Source organism: Pistacia vera, unplaced genomic scaffold (assembly GCF_008641045.1).
Source record: "Pistacia vera cultivar Batoury unplaced genomic scaffold, PisVer_v2 Contig46, whole genome shotgun sequence".
In the NCBI taxonomy this organism is placed as follows: Eukaryota; Viridiplantae; Streptophyta; class Magnoliopsida; order Sapindales; family Anacardiaceae; genus Pistacia; species Pistacia vera.
The window spans coordinates 1284383-1300179 of NW_022196290.1; the positions used below are offsets into that span (position 1 = coordinate 1284383).

Genomic DNA, 15797 nt, shown 5'->3' on the forward strand with positions numbered 1-15797 from the left:
TAAAAAACAGTTCAATGCTCAGCTGTCTGTAGACATACGACAAGGTCATGGTAATCTAGTTTGGATTATTTGGTTTGCACGTATTGCTCTTCTTTAGTCTCATAAAATAAACCCCACTTGGTCAGCCAGGCTATCTACTTCAGGGGAAAAAAAAAAAAAGTCCATGTTGTGATGTAGCAATTGATATGTACACACGTGGAAGTCAACTTTTACCTTTGGGTGGTCAAAGTTAATTGTTAAAGACTTAAAGGGCATTTTCCATCTTTCTGGTATCTTCAATAAACCTAATTAAAGACTTAAGGGGCATTTTCCATCTTTCTGGTATCTTCAATAAACCTAATTCGAATTAGGTTTTGCGTAGCTCATTCTCGATCTTTCTCTCTTGGTTAACAGAGAGAGAAAGCTGTTATAATCTGTTGTGCTGGAAATCCGAAGAACGTTAATGGAATCAAACAGTGGTGGTAGGTCTTAGCTGTCTTGTCTGTTTTACCTTTCTTTGTTGTATAAATCTGTCACTAATTCTACCTATTTGATGATGTATGAGTGGTGAGAGCATCTGGGTGTACGGGTGTAAATCCAGAGGGGTTTTTCTCAGGCTGTGCCTTGTGTAAAAAGGGGTGAGCCTAGTCTCTGTAAGGTTTCTCATATATCATAGTGAATACTCTTCTTTTGCCCTGAAGAGTGGATGTAGGTAATCTAATAGATTACCGAACCACTATAAATCTTGTATTCTTTATTTTTCTTGTCCTTATTTGCTTTATTGATTATTGCTGTAAATTTTTGGTTGCTTCGATTGAATACTGCATATATTTGTTTTGGTTTTTGGTCTCATGTTACAACAAGTGGTATCAAAGCCATGTTCTCTAGCACCTAGGTCTTATTCTAGGTTGTGAGATCTAATTTTACGAATCTGCAGTAGTCTAGGGTTTGACCGTTTTCACAATAAGTTTTTGTAACTTAGGGTTTCTTTTTGTCTCTAGAAAATTGGGGCTTTTATACTCTGAGTAACTAGGAAGGTTAGAAACCTAGAAATGTCTAAGTTTGAAGTTGAGAAATTTACAGGGGATAATGATTATGGGTTATGGAAGATGAAGATGAGGGCTGTCTTAGTTAAGGATGGATTGTCTGCTACCTTATAGGGTGAGGATAGTTTACCAGAGTCTTTGTCTGATAAGGAGAAGAAAGATTTATTAGATAAAGCTTATAGTACTCTAATTCTAGGGTTAGGAGATAAAGTCCTAAGAGAGGTTAAGAAGATGACTACACCAGCAGAAATTTGGGAAAAGTTAGACTCTCTATATCTGTCAAAGTCTTCTCCTAATAGGTTAGTTTTAAAACAAAAATTTTTCAGTTTTAAAATGGATGAAAACAAAATATTAGGTGACAATATGAATGACTTTATGAAACTTGTATAGGATTTAGAAGGTCTTAGTGTTAAAGTTGAGGATGAAGATCAAGCTGTGATTCTTATTAATTCTCTTCCTAAAATTTTCTCAAATTTTGTTGATACTCTTAAGTATGGTAGACAAACTCTTAAACTAGATAAAGTAGTAGTAGTCATTACCATTAAGGATGTTGAGTTTAAAAAGGCGGGTAAGCTAGATGGAAAAGGACTAAATATCAGAGGTAGATCTAAGAAAAAGATGTCAAAGAAATATCATTTTAGCGGTAGATCTAAGTCAAAATCCAATTTTGTGAGGAAGTGTTTTCACTATCATAAGAAAGGGCACTTTAAAAGAGACTGTCCAGATAGAAAGAAAAGATCAGGAGAGAAAGAGGCTAGTGGCAATGTAGATATAGCTTCAAAGCTTCAGATGGATATGAAAGCTCTGATGTCCTAGTAGCTTCTGATAGAGAATCTAAGTCTGAGTGGATTTTGGATTCTGGATGCACATTCCACATGACTCCAAATAGGAGTTCACTGATGAATTTTAAGAAAATAGAATTTGGAAAGGTTCTAATGGGGAATAATGCAGTGTGTAGTGTCTTAGGCATTGGGGATGTCAGGTTATGTCTTTATGATGGCAGTTCAAGAGCCCTTTCAGAAGTTAGGTACATACCTGAGTTGAAAAGGAACCTAATCTCCTTAGGTAGCTTAGACTCAAATGATTTTAGTTGCAAGGCTCAAGGTGGAGTGCTTAAAGTTACTAAAGGGTCTTTAGTGGTTATGAAAAGAAAGAAAAAGAATGGCTTATATGTTCTAAATGGATCCATTGTTGCTGGAATAGCAGCAGTGACCTCACAGAAACCTAACAAGACTTCTATTTGGCACAAAAGGTTGGGGCACATTAGTGAGAGAGGATTGATAGAGTTAAGTAAGCAGAATGCTTTAGGAGGGGATAAAATAGAGAAGCTAGATTTCTATGATCACTGTATTTATGGGAAGATGAGGTTTATTATGGGAAACCACTGTTGTAAGGGCATTTTGGACTACATCCATTCTGATGTGTGGGGGCCAACCAAACATCCATCTTTGGGAGGATGTAGGTACTTCATTAGCATCATAGATGATTACTCTAGGAGGGTGTGGATTTATTTTTTGAAAACTAAGGGAGAGGCCTTTAGGAAGTTCAAGGATTGGAAGATTATGATAGAAAACCAATCTGGGAAGAAAATCAGGAAACTTAGGACTGATAATGGGCTAGAATTTATCAATGAAGATTTGATAGCCTGTGTAGGGTGAGTGGAACTTTGAGGCATAGAACAGTAAGACACACGCCTTGGTAGAATGGTTTAGCAGAGAGGATGAATAGGACCATTCTTGAAAAGGTTAGAAGCCTGTTATCCTGTTCTAAGTTACCCACCAAATTTTGGGCAGAAGCTACTCACACAGCTGTTTACCTAATTAACAGAATCCCTTCCTCAGCTCTTAGTTTCACAACACCCATGGAAAAGTGGTCTGGGCATCTTGCTAATTATAGTAATCTTAGGGTTTTTGGCTGCCCTATTTTTGTTCATGAGAAAACTAATAAGCTAAAACCAAGGGTCATTAGATGTATTTTCTTAAGGTATCCTGATAGCATAAAAGGTTACATGTGTTGGGATATTGTAGGAAAAAGATGCATAATTAGTAGAGATGTTAGGTTTAATGAGGATGAGGTGAATGGTCTAAATCAAAATGGGTTGAGTGATAATGAAAGTGATAATACAGTTAGGACAGAGATGATTAACTTGGATTTAGGTGGAGAAATTTCAAACCTGAACAGTCTTGGTCCAGATCCTAATGTAGATGTTCAAACCGAGGAGGATGAACCTAGCCTAGATGATAGTGGTGATAATGATAGGGTTGAAAATGATTTGCAAAATTATCAACGAGCTAGAGATAGAGAAATAAAGGAAATCAGATTACCTAGTAGGTACTCACATACTGATATGGTAGCTTTTGCTCTTCAAGTTGCTGAAGAGACTGATGAGGAACCTAGAATTGTTAAGGAAGCCATGAGTTGTAGAGAATCTAGGCAGTGGAAAGTGGCCATGCAAGAAGAGTATGATTCCTTAATCAAAAACCAAACCTGGATTTTGACTGACAAACCTGAAGGCAGTAGAGTGGTTAAATGCAAATGGGTTTTCAAAAGGAAAGAGGGCATACCAAGGGTAGAAGCACCTAGGTTTAAAGCAAGATTAGTGGCAAAAAGGTTTACACAGGTTGAAGGGGTAGACTACAATGAGATTTTCTCACCTGTAGTGAGACATACTACCATTAGAATACTGTTATCTTTGGTAGCTCAGTTTGGTTTAGAACTAGAGCAGTTAGACATCAAAACAGCCTTCTTAAATGGTGATTTAGAAGAAAAATTCTAATGGAACAACCTGAACTGTTTGAAAAGGGGCCTAAAAACCAAGTCTGTTTTTTGAAAAAATCTTTATATGGGTTGAAGCAGTCACCTAGGCAGTGGTATAGGAAATTTGATTATTTTATGTTGAATGCTGGTTTCATCCGAAGTAGCTTTGATGGGTGTTTCTATTTCAAATGCTTGTATGGTGAATGCTACATCTACTTGTCTTTATATGTGGATGATATGTTTCTAGCTTGTACGGATTTTTCTAAAATTGATCGATTCAAAAGGGAGATGAGTAAAAAATTTGAGATGAAAGATTTAGGACAAGCTAGAAAGATTTTGGGTATGAACATTGAAAAGGATAGGAAAACTGGGAGTCTTGTGTTGTCACAGAAAGAGTATGTTGAAAAATTAATCAAGAAGTTTAACATGCTTGACTCTAAACCTGTCAAAACACCATTAGGTCAGCATTTTAAGCTTAGTGTAACCCAGTGTCTAGAAACTGAAGAAGAAAAGAGGGAAATGGCTTGTATCCCATACGCAAATGCAATAGGGAGTTTGATGTATTTAATGGTTTGTACCTGAACAGATTTAGCCTTTGCAGTTAGTTCAGTAAGTAGGTTCATGAGTAACCCTAGAAAGAGTCATTGGGAAGCTGTAAAATGGGTGCTCAGATATGTGAGGGGTACACTGTCTACTAGTATTGTTTACAGCAGAGGGCAAATTCAGGAGAATTCCATCATGGGATGTATGGATGCTAATTATGCTGGAAATGTAGACAATAGGAAATCCATGACTGGTTTATGTTTTACCATTTGGAATAATCTGGTTTGGTGGAAAGCTAATTTGCAGGCTATTGTAACTTTGTCCACCACGAAAGCAGAGTATGTTGCAATTACAGAGATAGTCAAGGAGGCAATGTGGCTCAAGGGAATGCTTGATGAGATGGGACTATTTCAACAACAAGTTCCAATCAAGAGTGACAGTCAAAGTGCAATTGTTCTGTGCAAAAATCAGGTTTTTCATGAGAGGTCGAAACACATCGATTTTAGGCTGCATTTCATCAGAAATCTGATTGAAGATAAAGTCATTAAGGTGGAGAAAATTCCTGGAAAGGAGAACCCAATAGATATGTTCACTAAGTCAGTGACTTTGGATAAGTTAAGGCTCTTTAAGAGCCTTCTACATATTGAAGAAAACTACAGGAATTTTCCAAGGCAGTAAGAAAGGAAGAAGATCAAATGCCAAGATAGAGATTTGTTGCGATGTGGCAATTGATATGTACACACATGGAAGTCAACTTTTACCTTTGGGTGGTCAAAGTTATTTGTTAAAGACTTAAGGGGCATTTTCCATCTTTCTGATATCTTTAATAAACCTAATTCGAATTAGGTTTTGTGTAGCTCATTCTCGATCTTTCTCTCTTGGTTAACAGAGAGAGAAAGTTGTTAGAATCTGCTGTGCTGGAAATCCAAAGAACGTTGATGGAATCAAATGGTGGTGGTAGGTCTTAGCTTTCCTATCTGTTTTACCTTTCTTTGTTGTATAAATCTGTCACTAATTCTACCTATTTGATGATGTATGAGTGGTGAGAGCATCTGGACGGTGTAATCAGAGGGGTTTTCTCGGGTTGTGCCTTGTGTAAAAGGGGGTGAGCCTGATCTTTGTAAGGTTTTCTCATTTTCTCATAGTGATTCTTTTCTTTGCCCTGAAGAGTGGATTTAGGTAATCTATCAGATTACCGAACCACTACCAAAATCTGGTGTTCTTTATTTTCTTGTCATTTTTGCTTATTGATTTTTGCTGTAGATTTTGTGGTTGCTTGGTTTGAATACTGCATATATATATTTGTTCTGGTTTTTGGTCTCATTTTACAACAAAATCCCTTTGTACAATTATTATAAAAGAGTGGATTTTTTACTCAACAAGGGTCTCACTTTGGATATTATAATATTTGTTGAGTATATAAAAGTGGAGAACCATACAGTGGAGCCGCCATCGACTCCTCTACTGCCAAGCCTTTTATCAAATGTAAATGTGATTGTTCTAATGATAATAATGTTATAGTTTAGAGACTATATATACAACCTAGCTAATCTCTTTATTCATTCAATGACATAACATAATAGCCTTCAACAGTTCAAAACAAGATTCCCGAAGTGATTAAGTAAATTTTTATTGTTATGGCTACTCTTGCGGATTTCCTAGACGACCCAAACATGGAAGATACGGTCGACGATGACCTCTTGAAAGATGTAGAAGCTCTTGACTATGATGACCTGGATAATGTTTCAAAATTGCAGAAAACTCAGACATACTAATGTAATGTAGAAAGTTGAAGATGCACTTGAGGATCATGGAATTATATTAGAAGATGATCCAGAATACCTGTTGATTGTGGATAAAAATATGCATTATCAGTAGATATTAAGAATGAAATTGTTATCATTCGTGACAATAATCGGTTGAAATTTCTAGAGCTTGAATTACTTGTCCATCACCCTATTGATTATGCTTATCTTGTGAAAAAGATTGGTAATGACCGTTGTTGATCTGGAGGGGCTTTTGCCCTCAACTATTATTATGGTGGTTTCATTTACAGCTTCAACCATAAGTGGTAAGCCACTTCCAGAAAAGGTCCTCCAAATGACAATTGAGTCATGTGAGCGAAGCAGAAAATCTTGGATTTTGTAGAAAGCAGAATGGGATATATTGCTCCAAATCTTTCTGCAATTGTTGGAACAGTTTGAACTGAAGGATTTGGGTTCTTTTCGATATTTCTTGGGTATTGAGGTAGCCTACTCACCTAGAGGTTATCTTCTTTCTCAGTCGAAATATGTTGTAGATATTCTTGAGCGGGCTAGACTTACTGATAATAAGACTGTAGATACTCTGATTGAGGTTAACGCAAAGTATTCTTCTTCTGATGGTTTACCTTTGTCAGATCCTACTTTATACCGTACTATTATTGGGAGCTTGGTATATCTCACTATTACTCGCCCAGATATTGCATATGTTGTTCATGTTGTTAGTCAGATTGTTGCTTCTCCTACTACAGTTCATTGGGCAGTTGTTCTTCATATTTTGCAGTATCTTCGGGGTACAGTCTTTCAGAGTCTTTTGCTTCCATCCACCTCTTCCTTGGAGCTGTGTGCATACTCTGATGCTGATCATGGCAGTGATCCCATAGATCGCAAGTCTGTTATTGGTTTCTATATATTTTTGGGTGATTCTCTTATTTCTTGGAAGAGCAAGAAACAATCTATTGTTTCTCAATCTTCAACCGAAGCAGAATATTGTGCTATGGCATCTACTACTAAAAAGATTGTTTGGTTGCGTTGGTTACTTGCAGATATGGGAGTTTCTCTTTCTCATCCTACTCCTATGTATTTTGACAACCAGAGTTCTATTCATATTGCTCACAACTCGGTTTTTCATGAACGAACTAAGCACATTGAGATCGATTGTCACCTTACTCATCATCATCTCAAGCATGGCACCATTACCTTGCCCTTTNTTTGCACCCGGAATAGTGTATACACCGGAGTTAAGGAGAGACAAGTTTGTGCAAGGGTTGAGATCAGATATTGCTCGAGATGTAATGACAGGAGTCGAGCCCCCTCATACCTACAGTGAAGCTCTAGCACGGGCTTTAAGGGCAGAGATTTATGTGAACAAATATATTGCAGAAGGGTTGACTCTAACAGTACCTAGTGAGCCATCCACCACCTTACAGAGGGAGAGAGTAGATGTCTCAAAGAACAGAGAAGTAAGGGCCAAGAAGAAGTTTCAACCAAGGAAGAATAGGAGAGGGTAACAATACAAGCGGCCCAGGACAAAAGGGTTTCCCCCTTGTGTTAAATGTGGGAGGAACCATTCAGGAGAGTGTTTGAGGGATCAAAACGTGTGTTACAGGTGCCGACAGCCAGGGCATATGTGGAGGGATTGTAAAGCTCCCTTTCCACCGATGGCTCAGGCCCCTAGAGGTACAAATGCTAGGTTTTTTACAGTGGCACAGGGTGAAGCCGAGGCCAGTCCATCAGCCGAGGCCAGTCCATCAACCGTAACTGGTCAGTTATTATTTCATGCTGTTTCTTTATATGCTTTGATTGATTCTGGAGCCACTCATTCTTTTATATCTCATGGAATGATAGAGAGATTAAATTTGAAACCTGTTAAAGTGAGTCANTTGGTAGAGTGTTTATATGCACATGAGTTGTTTGAGGAAATGCCTAAGTGAAATCTGCCCTGTCACTGCCGTAACTATCTAAGTGATTTTTGGGTATCTTACAGTTTGAATTGGGCTGAGACCAAAACATAGAAGTTGTAGCCCTGTTTCTAAGCTTTAAAAAGAGACAGAACCGTAGCAATCCGAGGTGTATAACGCAAGTTATGGTCTTTTTAGTGTGACTGGTGCAGAATGACGGTTTTGAGGAAATCATGTATTTGGCATTTCATTAGTGCATTAGTGAGCATGAGCTAGCTTTACACATTTGTTTTTGCACTTAAGCAGTAAGATGTAGCTTGAGGTACAGTAGAGAATTTGAGTATAAGTTCTTTAAGAGTTAAGAGAAAGAGAATAGAGTAGGTTATGCGATGGGGAACCCATTAGTAATGGGTAGAGTATTCCCGCATGTACGTCGCATTGAGAGAGCGGCATGAGTAATGGACTTAATGAACCGGGTATTTCATGATTGTTTGGATCAATTTATAGTGGTTTTCATAGATGATATCCTGGTTTATTCTAAGTTAAGAGAAGAGCATGAGGAACATCTGAGAATAGTGTTGCAATGGTTGAGAGAAAGGCAGTTGTATGCTAAATTTTCGAAGTGTGAGTTTTGGCTCGATCAAGTGGTATTTTTAGGACATACGGTGTCGAAGGAAGGGATTTCAGTAGATCCAAGCAAGATAAAAGCAATCCTTGAATGGCAGAGGCCGAAGATAGTAAAAGAGGTCCGAAGTTTCTTAGGCCTAGCAGGTTACTATAGACGATTTGTTGAAGGGTTCGCCCAATTGGCTAAACCATTGACAGCTCTTACCAAACAGTAGACTCCTTTTATATGGTCAGAAGCTTGTGAGGACTGTTTCCAAGAGTTAAAGAAGAGGTTAGCAACAGCTCCAGTGTTAGTATTGCCTTAGGAGGGTGTAGATTATGANACTAACGTTAACTTGATTATGGTCGTCCACAACAATGGCTTAATTTTTCAAAATTTTTTGAATTTTTAAAAAATTTTATTTCAAGTCAGTGTTACTTAAAGATATTTATATCATTTCATAATAAGACAGTTAAATGTAATTTATTTCCTTAACTATATATATAATTGTTGATGCTTGATTTCGACACCAACTAATCGCACGTGGGAAATGCTGAGTTGGCTTAGAAGACACACGTGTAGTAAAAGATGGAGAAACAATGTTTAAAGTGGTTCGGATGCTTGAGTAAGCGAATCCTACGTCCACTGGTATTGTATTAATATATGAGATTAGATCGCGTTCAGTGAGCTAATTTACAAGTGATTACAAGAGAGAGAGAGAGAGAGAGAGAGAGAGTATATGTGCTATTTCCAGAGAGAAATTAGCTAATCCCACAAACGGGAGAGAAGCCCTCTATTTATAGTGGGATGAATTAAGGTAATGATTACTGAATCTAGAAGTGGGTTAGATTGTCGTGCAAATCATTCCTTGTGTCCTATTGCTCACCTGCTCGAGTGATTTACTCGACGTGTGCAGGGATTAGACACGTGGAGCACCTCTAGCCTTTCGTCATTCTGGTGCACACCCACTACACTGGCAGGAGCATGCTGCTCATGTCAGCACGCGACGTGGCTGCGTCTGAATGGCTACAGGATTTACTTAAGCTCTGACCGTTTGCGTTGACAAGGCTTTGCGTTAGCCCTACATTTCCAGGGATAACAGAAGTCCCCTAGTTTTTAAGGTTTGAGAATCGAACCTTAGAGAGATATGTTTGAAGAGATACTGGTCAATCTGACCTGGTTGCAAAGAGGTTGGGAAAACACTCCCACGCGGGCGACCTAAAATGATCTTTATTCTAAGGGTCAGCAACCTATTCTTAGACCTTATTCAGTGCCATAACAATGATTTTGGTCTTAACCAAGGTTCACGACCTGTTTACACTTAGCAAGATTTTCGCTGAAGGCAAAGGATCACGTTGCTTTGCAACTGATATACATCGAGGTCGAACAGTTACATCGCCTCGCGACTAACATAAGATGAGATCGAGGAGTCACGTCGCCTTGCGATTGACATAAGACGAGATCGAGGAGTCACGTCGCCTCGCGACTGACATAAGACGAGATAGAAGAGTCAAGTCGCTTCGCGACTGACACGAGATGAGGTTGAAGAGTCACGTCGCCTCGCGACTAACATAAGATGAAGAGTGTTTTATGTAACAACCTCTTCAGATTTTATCTGTTGCACTTTTATAGCTGATGCATTGATGGAACACCTTTTGTTCTGATAGACGTGTCCTGTGCGCAATAAGTGCCAGCCATGCTGAAACGACATTCCCTATCAGGGCATTAAATACGGACGTGGGTGCATTTAATGTGGAGGAGGGAAAGGAGTCGTCGCTTGAGTGTTTCAATGGAAGAGAACGACAATTTGGTTTCTTGAAGCGTTACGGTCACTCTTCTTCGCTGATTTGCAACACGTGGTCGCGATCAACGATGAGATGCGTTTTTCGCCCAAACGTCGTTTGACTTCGGGAAACGAAAGCGCCACTTCCTTCGCTATAAAACCCCAAGCTCACTTCAGGTAATGTCACAATACTCACTTTCTCAAAGAGAGCAAGAAACTTCCGTGAGCCTTGGTTCTTTGTCTTTCAGACTGGTGCGCGCTTGATATTCGGAGCAGGAGGATTAATCTTCTCATTCCAAAAGGTAAGGATGGTTCCTCTGCCACTTTTATTATATTTTTTCTTTTTTTCGATAGTTGCCATGCGATGACAGTCTGCCAGTAGTTGATCGGAGATGAAATCTTCTCCTTGGGTTTGAGCCATTGATGGTGGCTCTAAAATGTTCTTTTAGGGTTTTTCTATAGTTTAAGGGAGGAAACTTTTATTTTTTCCTCCACGTCATTGTACTTAATAGTGTACGGCGATTGAGTGATTCCTGTATGTCGCTTTTTTTAGACTGCAGAGGAATGGATTCTCCAACAACCAGGACAGATGAGGGGACCAACTCGCCTATGTAAGATGCTCCTGCGGGTCCCCTTCAAGAGATTCTTTCAATGATTACCACCGAGGAGATTCAGAAGGTGATAGACCAATACGCTCTCAGCGCGGAGGTCTTCCAACATAGGTCATACACAGCTCGGAATGCGCCAAAAGGAATGGTTGCGATCTCCAAGAATACTTTAAGAGTGGAGGGTTGATCCGTTTCCACCCTTTTGTCAGGTCAGCTCATGCCGAACATGTATATGATAGCCGTGTCTATGTATATCGCGTGTGGCGAAAACGGATTAGGTGAGCTAACGGCACTAGAGCTCAGTTACTCGTACATCCTGAAGAAAAGTAAGGACAAGGACTCTTTTTACCTCTCCAAGCGTCCTACGATCGAGCGGGAATACATAGTTACCAGAGCAATGTGGGGGCATACGAGATGAAGTCCTTTTTCTTTCGATATGATGTCATTTGCCACTTTTAGGAGCCGAGTTGTAATATCCCACTTGAGGTACGTGTTTAAGATTTGTTGTATTAGTTAAAAGTTTATTGTTTCAACTTTAATTGAGTTTGTATGTTGAGTTGGTTGAATTGTTGCCTTGAAAATTGGTTGAGTTTTGGTGAAGTTGGAAATCCAATCTTCGCCGAGGCGAAGAAGAAGCTTCGCCGCGGCGACGAGAAGAAGTTGTACTACGGGTAGGTTCTGCCCTATTTCGCCGAGGCGACGAAAAATGCTTCGCCGCGGCGACGAGCCTAAAACAAAGATTCTTGAGTTTTCTAGAGAATTCTTCCTTTGGGACACAATGACATTCTACCCCTAATTAGTAGGAAAAGTGGGGAGTAAAATGAAAGGAAATTTAGTAGAGATTGTGTTTTGTTGGTTGTGTATTTGTAAAGAATCAAAGGATATAGATGGAATTTCTAAGAAAGGGCAAGGGCAAAATGGGAAATGAAGCTTTTAATATGAACTAAAAAGAGTAAAGTGTAGAGAAAGCCTTTATTCATCTTCATTCCACCGCCTCTTCCAATTGCCCATATTCTCTCAATTTCTCCACCCAATTCTCCAAGAGTTCTAAGGGATTTAAGAGGGGTTTTGAGTAGAGATTTCATCTAAGGCATCCTAAGGTAAGGATTCATGCTTTAGATGTGAGTTTTCTTATAATTATAATGAAGTCTTATTGGGTTGTTGCTGTCCTTGTGGTTGTTTTGAGTTGTAGAGAGGAAACAAGACCACAAAAGGAAGGAAAAGTGCTAAAGAAGCCATCTTTGCACAAGGTAAGTAAATCCAACCAAGTTGAGTTATGACTAAGCTTTGAGTAGAGACTTATTTTAATTATGTATGTGTATGTAATACCTACTGAAAATTGAGATGAGATGTGTGCTTAGTCTTAGTAGTTGGGTATGATTAAATTTGAGAAGTGCTTTTAATGTGTATTGAGGAATGGAGTTTGAGATGAAGTTTGAGAGATGTTGTGTGAAGCTTTTTGGGAGTGCTTTTCTTGACAGGGATTATGAGTATTTGAGGGAGTTTTTCCTTAATTTGGATAGCTAAAGAATGAAGTTTAGTAGTAATTTTAGTAGAGAGTTTATATGCATATGAGATGTTTGAGGAAATGCCTAAGTGAAGTCTGCCCTGTCACTGCCGTAACTTTCTAAGTAATTTTTTAGCATCTTACGGTTTGAACTGGGCTGAGACCAAAACAGAGAAGTTTTAGCCCTATTTCTAAGCTTTGAAACGAGACCAGAATCGTAGTAATCATAGGTGTATAACGAAAGTTATGGTCTTTTTAGTGTGACCTGTACAGAATAACGGTTTTGAGGAAATCTTGTAGTTGGCATTTCATTAGTGCATTGGTGAGTATGAGCTAGCTTTACACAATTGTTTATGCACTTAAGCAGTAAGATGTAGCTTGAGATATAGTAGAGAATGTGAGTATAAGCTACTTTAAGAGTTAAGAGCAAGAGAATAGAGTAGGTTGTGCGATGGGGAACCCGTGAGTAATGGGTAGAGTATTCCCGCATGTACGCCGCATTGAGAGAGCGGCATGAGTATCAGATAGAGAAGCGGTGTAGCCCGTGAGAGTGCATGCGAATGAGGGCTATACCCGAGTACCCGAGAGAGAGATTATATACTCACACGGCCAAGGGTTCCGAATCCATGCATAACCGAGTCCGATCGGCTAGCATGAGTAGAGATCACGTAGAGTGGGAGTGAGTCCCGGCTGTGCCCCCGGTAAGATGGGGTCGTGATTTATGGAGTTATGAAAGAGTTATCAGGAAAGAGTTATCAGAAAAGAGTTCTAAGGGAAAGAGAAAAAGAGAGAAGTACCCAAAGAGAAATTGAATGAGGAGTTGTAAGGAAAGAATTAGAGAGAGAGTTATGGGGATAGCATGAGTAGAGGGTTTACTTACTGAGCATTATTTTAGTGCTCACCCCGTTGTTTTTCCATGTTTTGCAGGACCTAGGTGAGGACACTGTCGGATGGATGTCGGCGTGCGAGGAGGAGCGGTTACACTGTCCCTGATGTTTTGATGACTTTTTGTATACCTTATACATTTTGTGTAAAAATGTATATGTTTGTAAAAAATGCGTATATATGTTTAATAAAAGAAAAATTTGGGCCCAATTTCTTTATGTTATTTTATATGTATTTCTTTATAAGTTTTTGAGTAATAGTGGCTACACGAGTAGGTTCTCCTTTCTTTTAAGTTCGCGAACTTACTTTTGTTCTTTGCTAACGAGCTCTTTGTTTCTTCACAGTTAACAAAACGACCAGGTTATCGCGCCTCGAGGATCCAGACAGAATCACTACCTTTGGTTTTCTGCCCAAAGAGAGTCGCGATGCAAGACTGCTTGTGACAACCGCAAATTTGTGGAAGTATGGTTTCTTCAACTACGAAGCGACCTTAGAGACCACATCAAGTAAGCTTCTTAGCTTGTCTTGATTTTCCATGCAGCGAACTGCTTGGCTAACGATGTTCGCATGCAGCGACCATGCCTCCCAAGGTGCCCAAATCGCCACGCCTAAGGCAGTTCTCCTTCCCCCAACTAGGCGTCACCAGATCAACTAGAGGGGCTTCCAGCGGTCCCCCCATCAAAGGGACACTGGCGGGTGCTCCTGTCTGACCTGCGGGTGCTCCCCAGCCTGCGGCTGCTCACCCAAAGCAAAAGACCATGGCCTAGAAGTTTAAGAAGCAAAAGCAACTTCAGGCCGAATAGTCGGAGTCTAAGACTGAGGGTCTGGGCGTCCAACCCAAGAGGTCGCAGCCTTACCAAGCGTTCCGCTCGGGAGGGCTATCCAAGGGCATGACCAGCATCTCCATTGCCCCAAAGGGTCTGCAGATGAGGCAAAAGGAGGTCGCAGGTCCCGAGAGAAGGTCGGGCAAGGAGCCCGAGGAAGAGACTCTACCTACTGCGGGCATGGGCATGAGCACAGGCGCGACTCGGTGGGCCAACTTCCAGACCATTTGTAGACAGTAGTTTTCACTCTACTGGAGCGCGGGCTTGTGGAGGCGTTCGAGCAGTTTATGGCTTCCAACTCCATGGACCTGATGCTCATGTCCTTCCAGCACCTTAGCTAGGTAAAACGAGCTATCCTCAGCGAGAACTTATATTTGCTTTTCCAGTAGAAAATAAACTAACTCTTTATTCTCTTCATTACACAAGCCCTACATCTCTATGCACCTGTCCTTGCAGAAGGTTCAGTTGGGGGCCATTGTGGGATTAGTCGAGCTGCGAGAAGAGAATGTGTGGCTTACGCGAGAATTAGAGGCCGTATGAGCAGAGAGAGACTTGTCCACCGTTCAGACGAACCAGTATTTGTCTGAAAGGAATGCTGCTCTTCGCACGGTGGACTTTCAAAAGGCCGAGCTAGAGAAACGCAGAGAGGAAGTGAAGGAGCTCCAGAGGACAGTGGCCAGACTTACTAGAGAGGCTGGCAAGAAAGAGTAAGAGCTGCAAACTAACTCCGAGCGGGCCTTACTAGCAGAGTGGGAAAGGGCTGAGCTGTGGGAGACCACCAAAAAGCAACGGTGGGCACTTGAGGCTGAGCTCCAATTCACTTAAGGTCGTGTTACTTCGCTGACCGTGGAGATGCAACAGTAGGAGTTAGAGATCGAGAGGAGGGTTGCAGAGTGGACGATTCAGTCCATCTTCGCCCTTTGGTCAAAGAACCCACAGATCGATCTGTTCAACCTCCCCAATGAGTACCGGGATTTCCTTGCTGCCATGGCATGGGCCGAGGATGAGGAAGCGGCTCAGGGACCTAACTTGGAAGAGGAGCATCCAGAGTATGTCTCAGAGGAGCCTGCACCCAAACAGGTGATCGGCAACCAGTCCGAGGTTGTTGAGGTCACCCCTTCGGGACCTGGGGTGAGGACCAGTGATCTACTCTTATAGTTTTTTCCCTATTTGCTCATGTACTTTCCTTTTTTATAATAAATAAAGACATCGCTTTTTTAATCTTCCATGAGTACTTACAATTTTCGTACCCTATATATGTTACACATGAGATCCTATTCTAACTGTTTACAATAACATTGGTACAAGTCTATGCGAATAGAATTATACATGTAAAAATGATTACAAAAGAATAGAATCATACACTTGTTATTTAAAAGACTTACGAAAAGTAAAATCTTTACAAGGAAAAATGAGTTCGGAATTACTGATAATATGGTAGAAAATGTTCAGCATTCCAAGCTCGCGGTACTTCAGAACCATTTAGCCTTTTGAGATGATAAGTCCTCAATCTTATCACTTTAGCGATGCGGTATGGGCCCTCCCAGTTCGGCCCCAAAACTCTCGCACTTGGTTCTCTTGTACTGAGAAGGACTTC

At 40.3% G+C, this 15797-nt stretch overlaps 1 protein-coding gene across 1 annotated transcript; it reads left to right on the plus strand.

The window, feature by feature from the left end:
• Positions 1-6317: 6317 nt before the first annotated feature.
• On the plus strand, positions 6318-7174 carry LOC116145064 (uncharacterized mitochondrial protein AtMg00810-like). The gene is made up of 3 exons (XM_031430509.1): positions 6318-6416; positions 6525-6976; positions 7132-7174. Exons 1-3 carry the CDS (start codon positions 6318-6320, stop codon positions 7172-7174), a joined length of 594 nt encoding a protein of 197 aa, XP_031286369.1.
• The last annotated feature ends 8623 nt before the right edge of the window (positions 7175-15797 follow it).

Excerpts from the sequence above, each read along its gene's own strand:
- LOC116145064 (XM_031430509.1), top strand. The coding sequence starts at position 6,318 with ATGACCGTTGTTGATCTGGAGGGGCTTTTGCCCTCAACTATTATTATG. Across the intron at positions 6,417-6,524 it reads GTAAGCCACTTCCAGAAAAG|TTTGAACTGAAGGATTTGGG; the intron begins GTCCTCCAAATG and ends TTGTTGGAACAG. Across the intron at positions 6,977-7,131 it reads AGTGATCCCATAGATCGCAA|ATATGGGAGTTTCTCTTTCT; the intron begins GTCTGTTATTGG and ends GGTTACTTGCAG.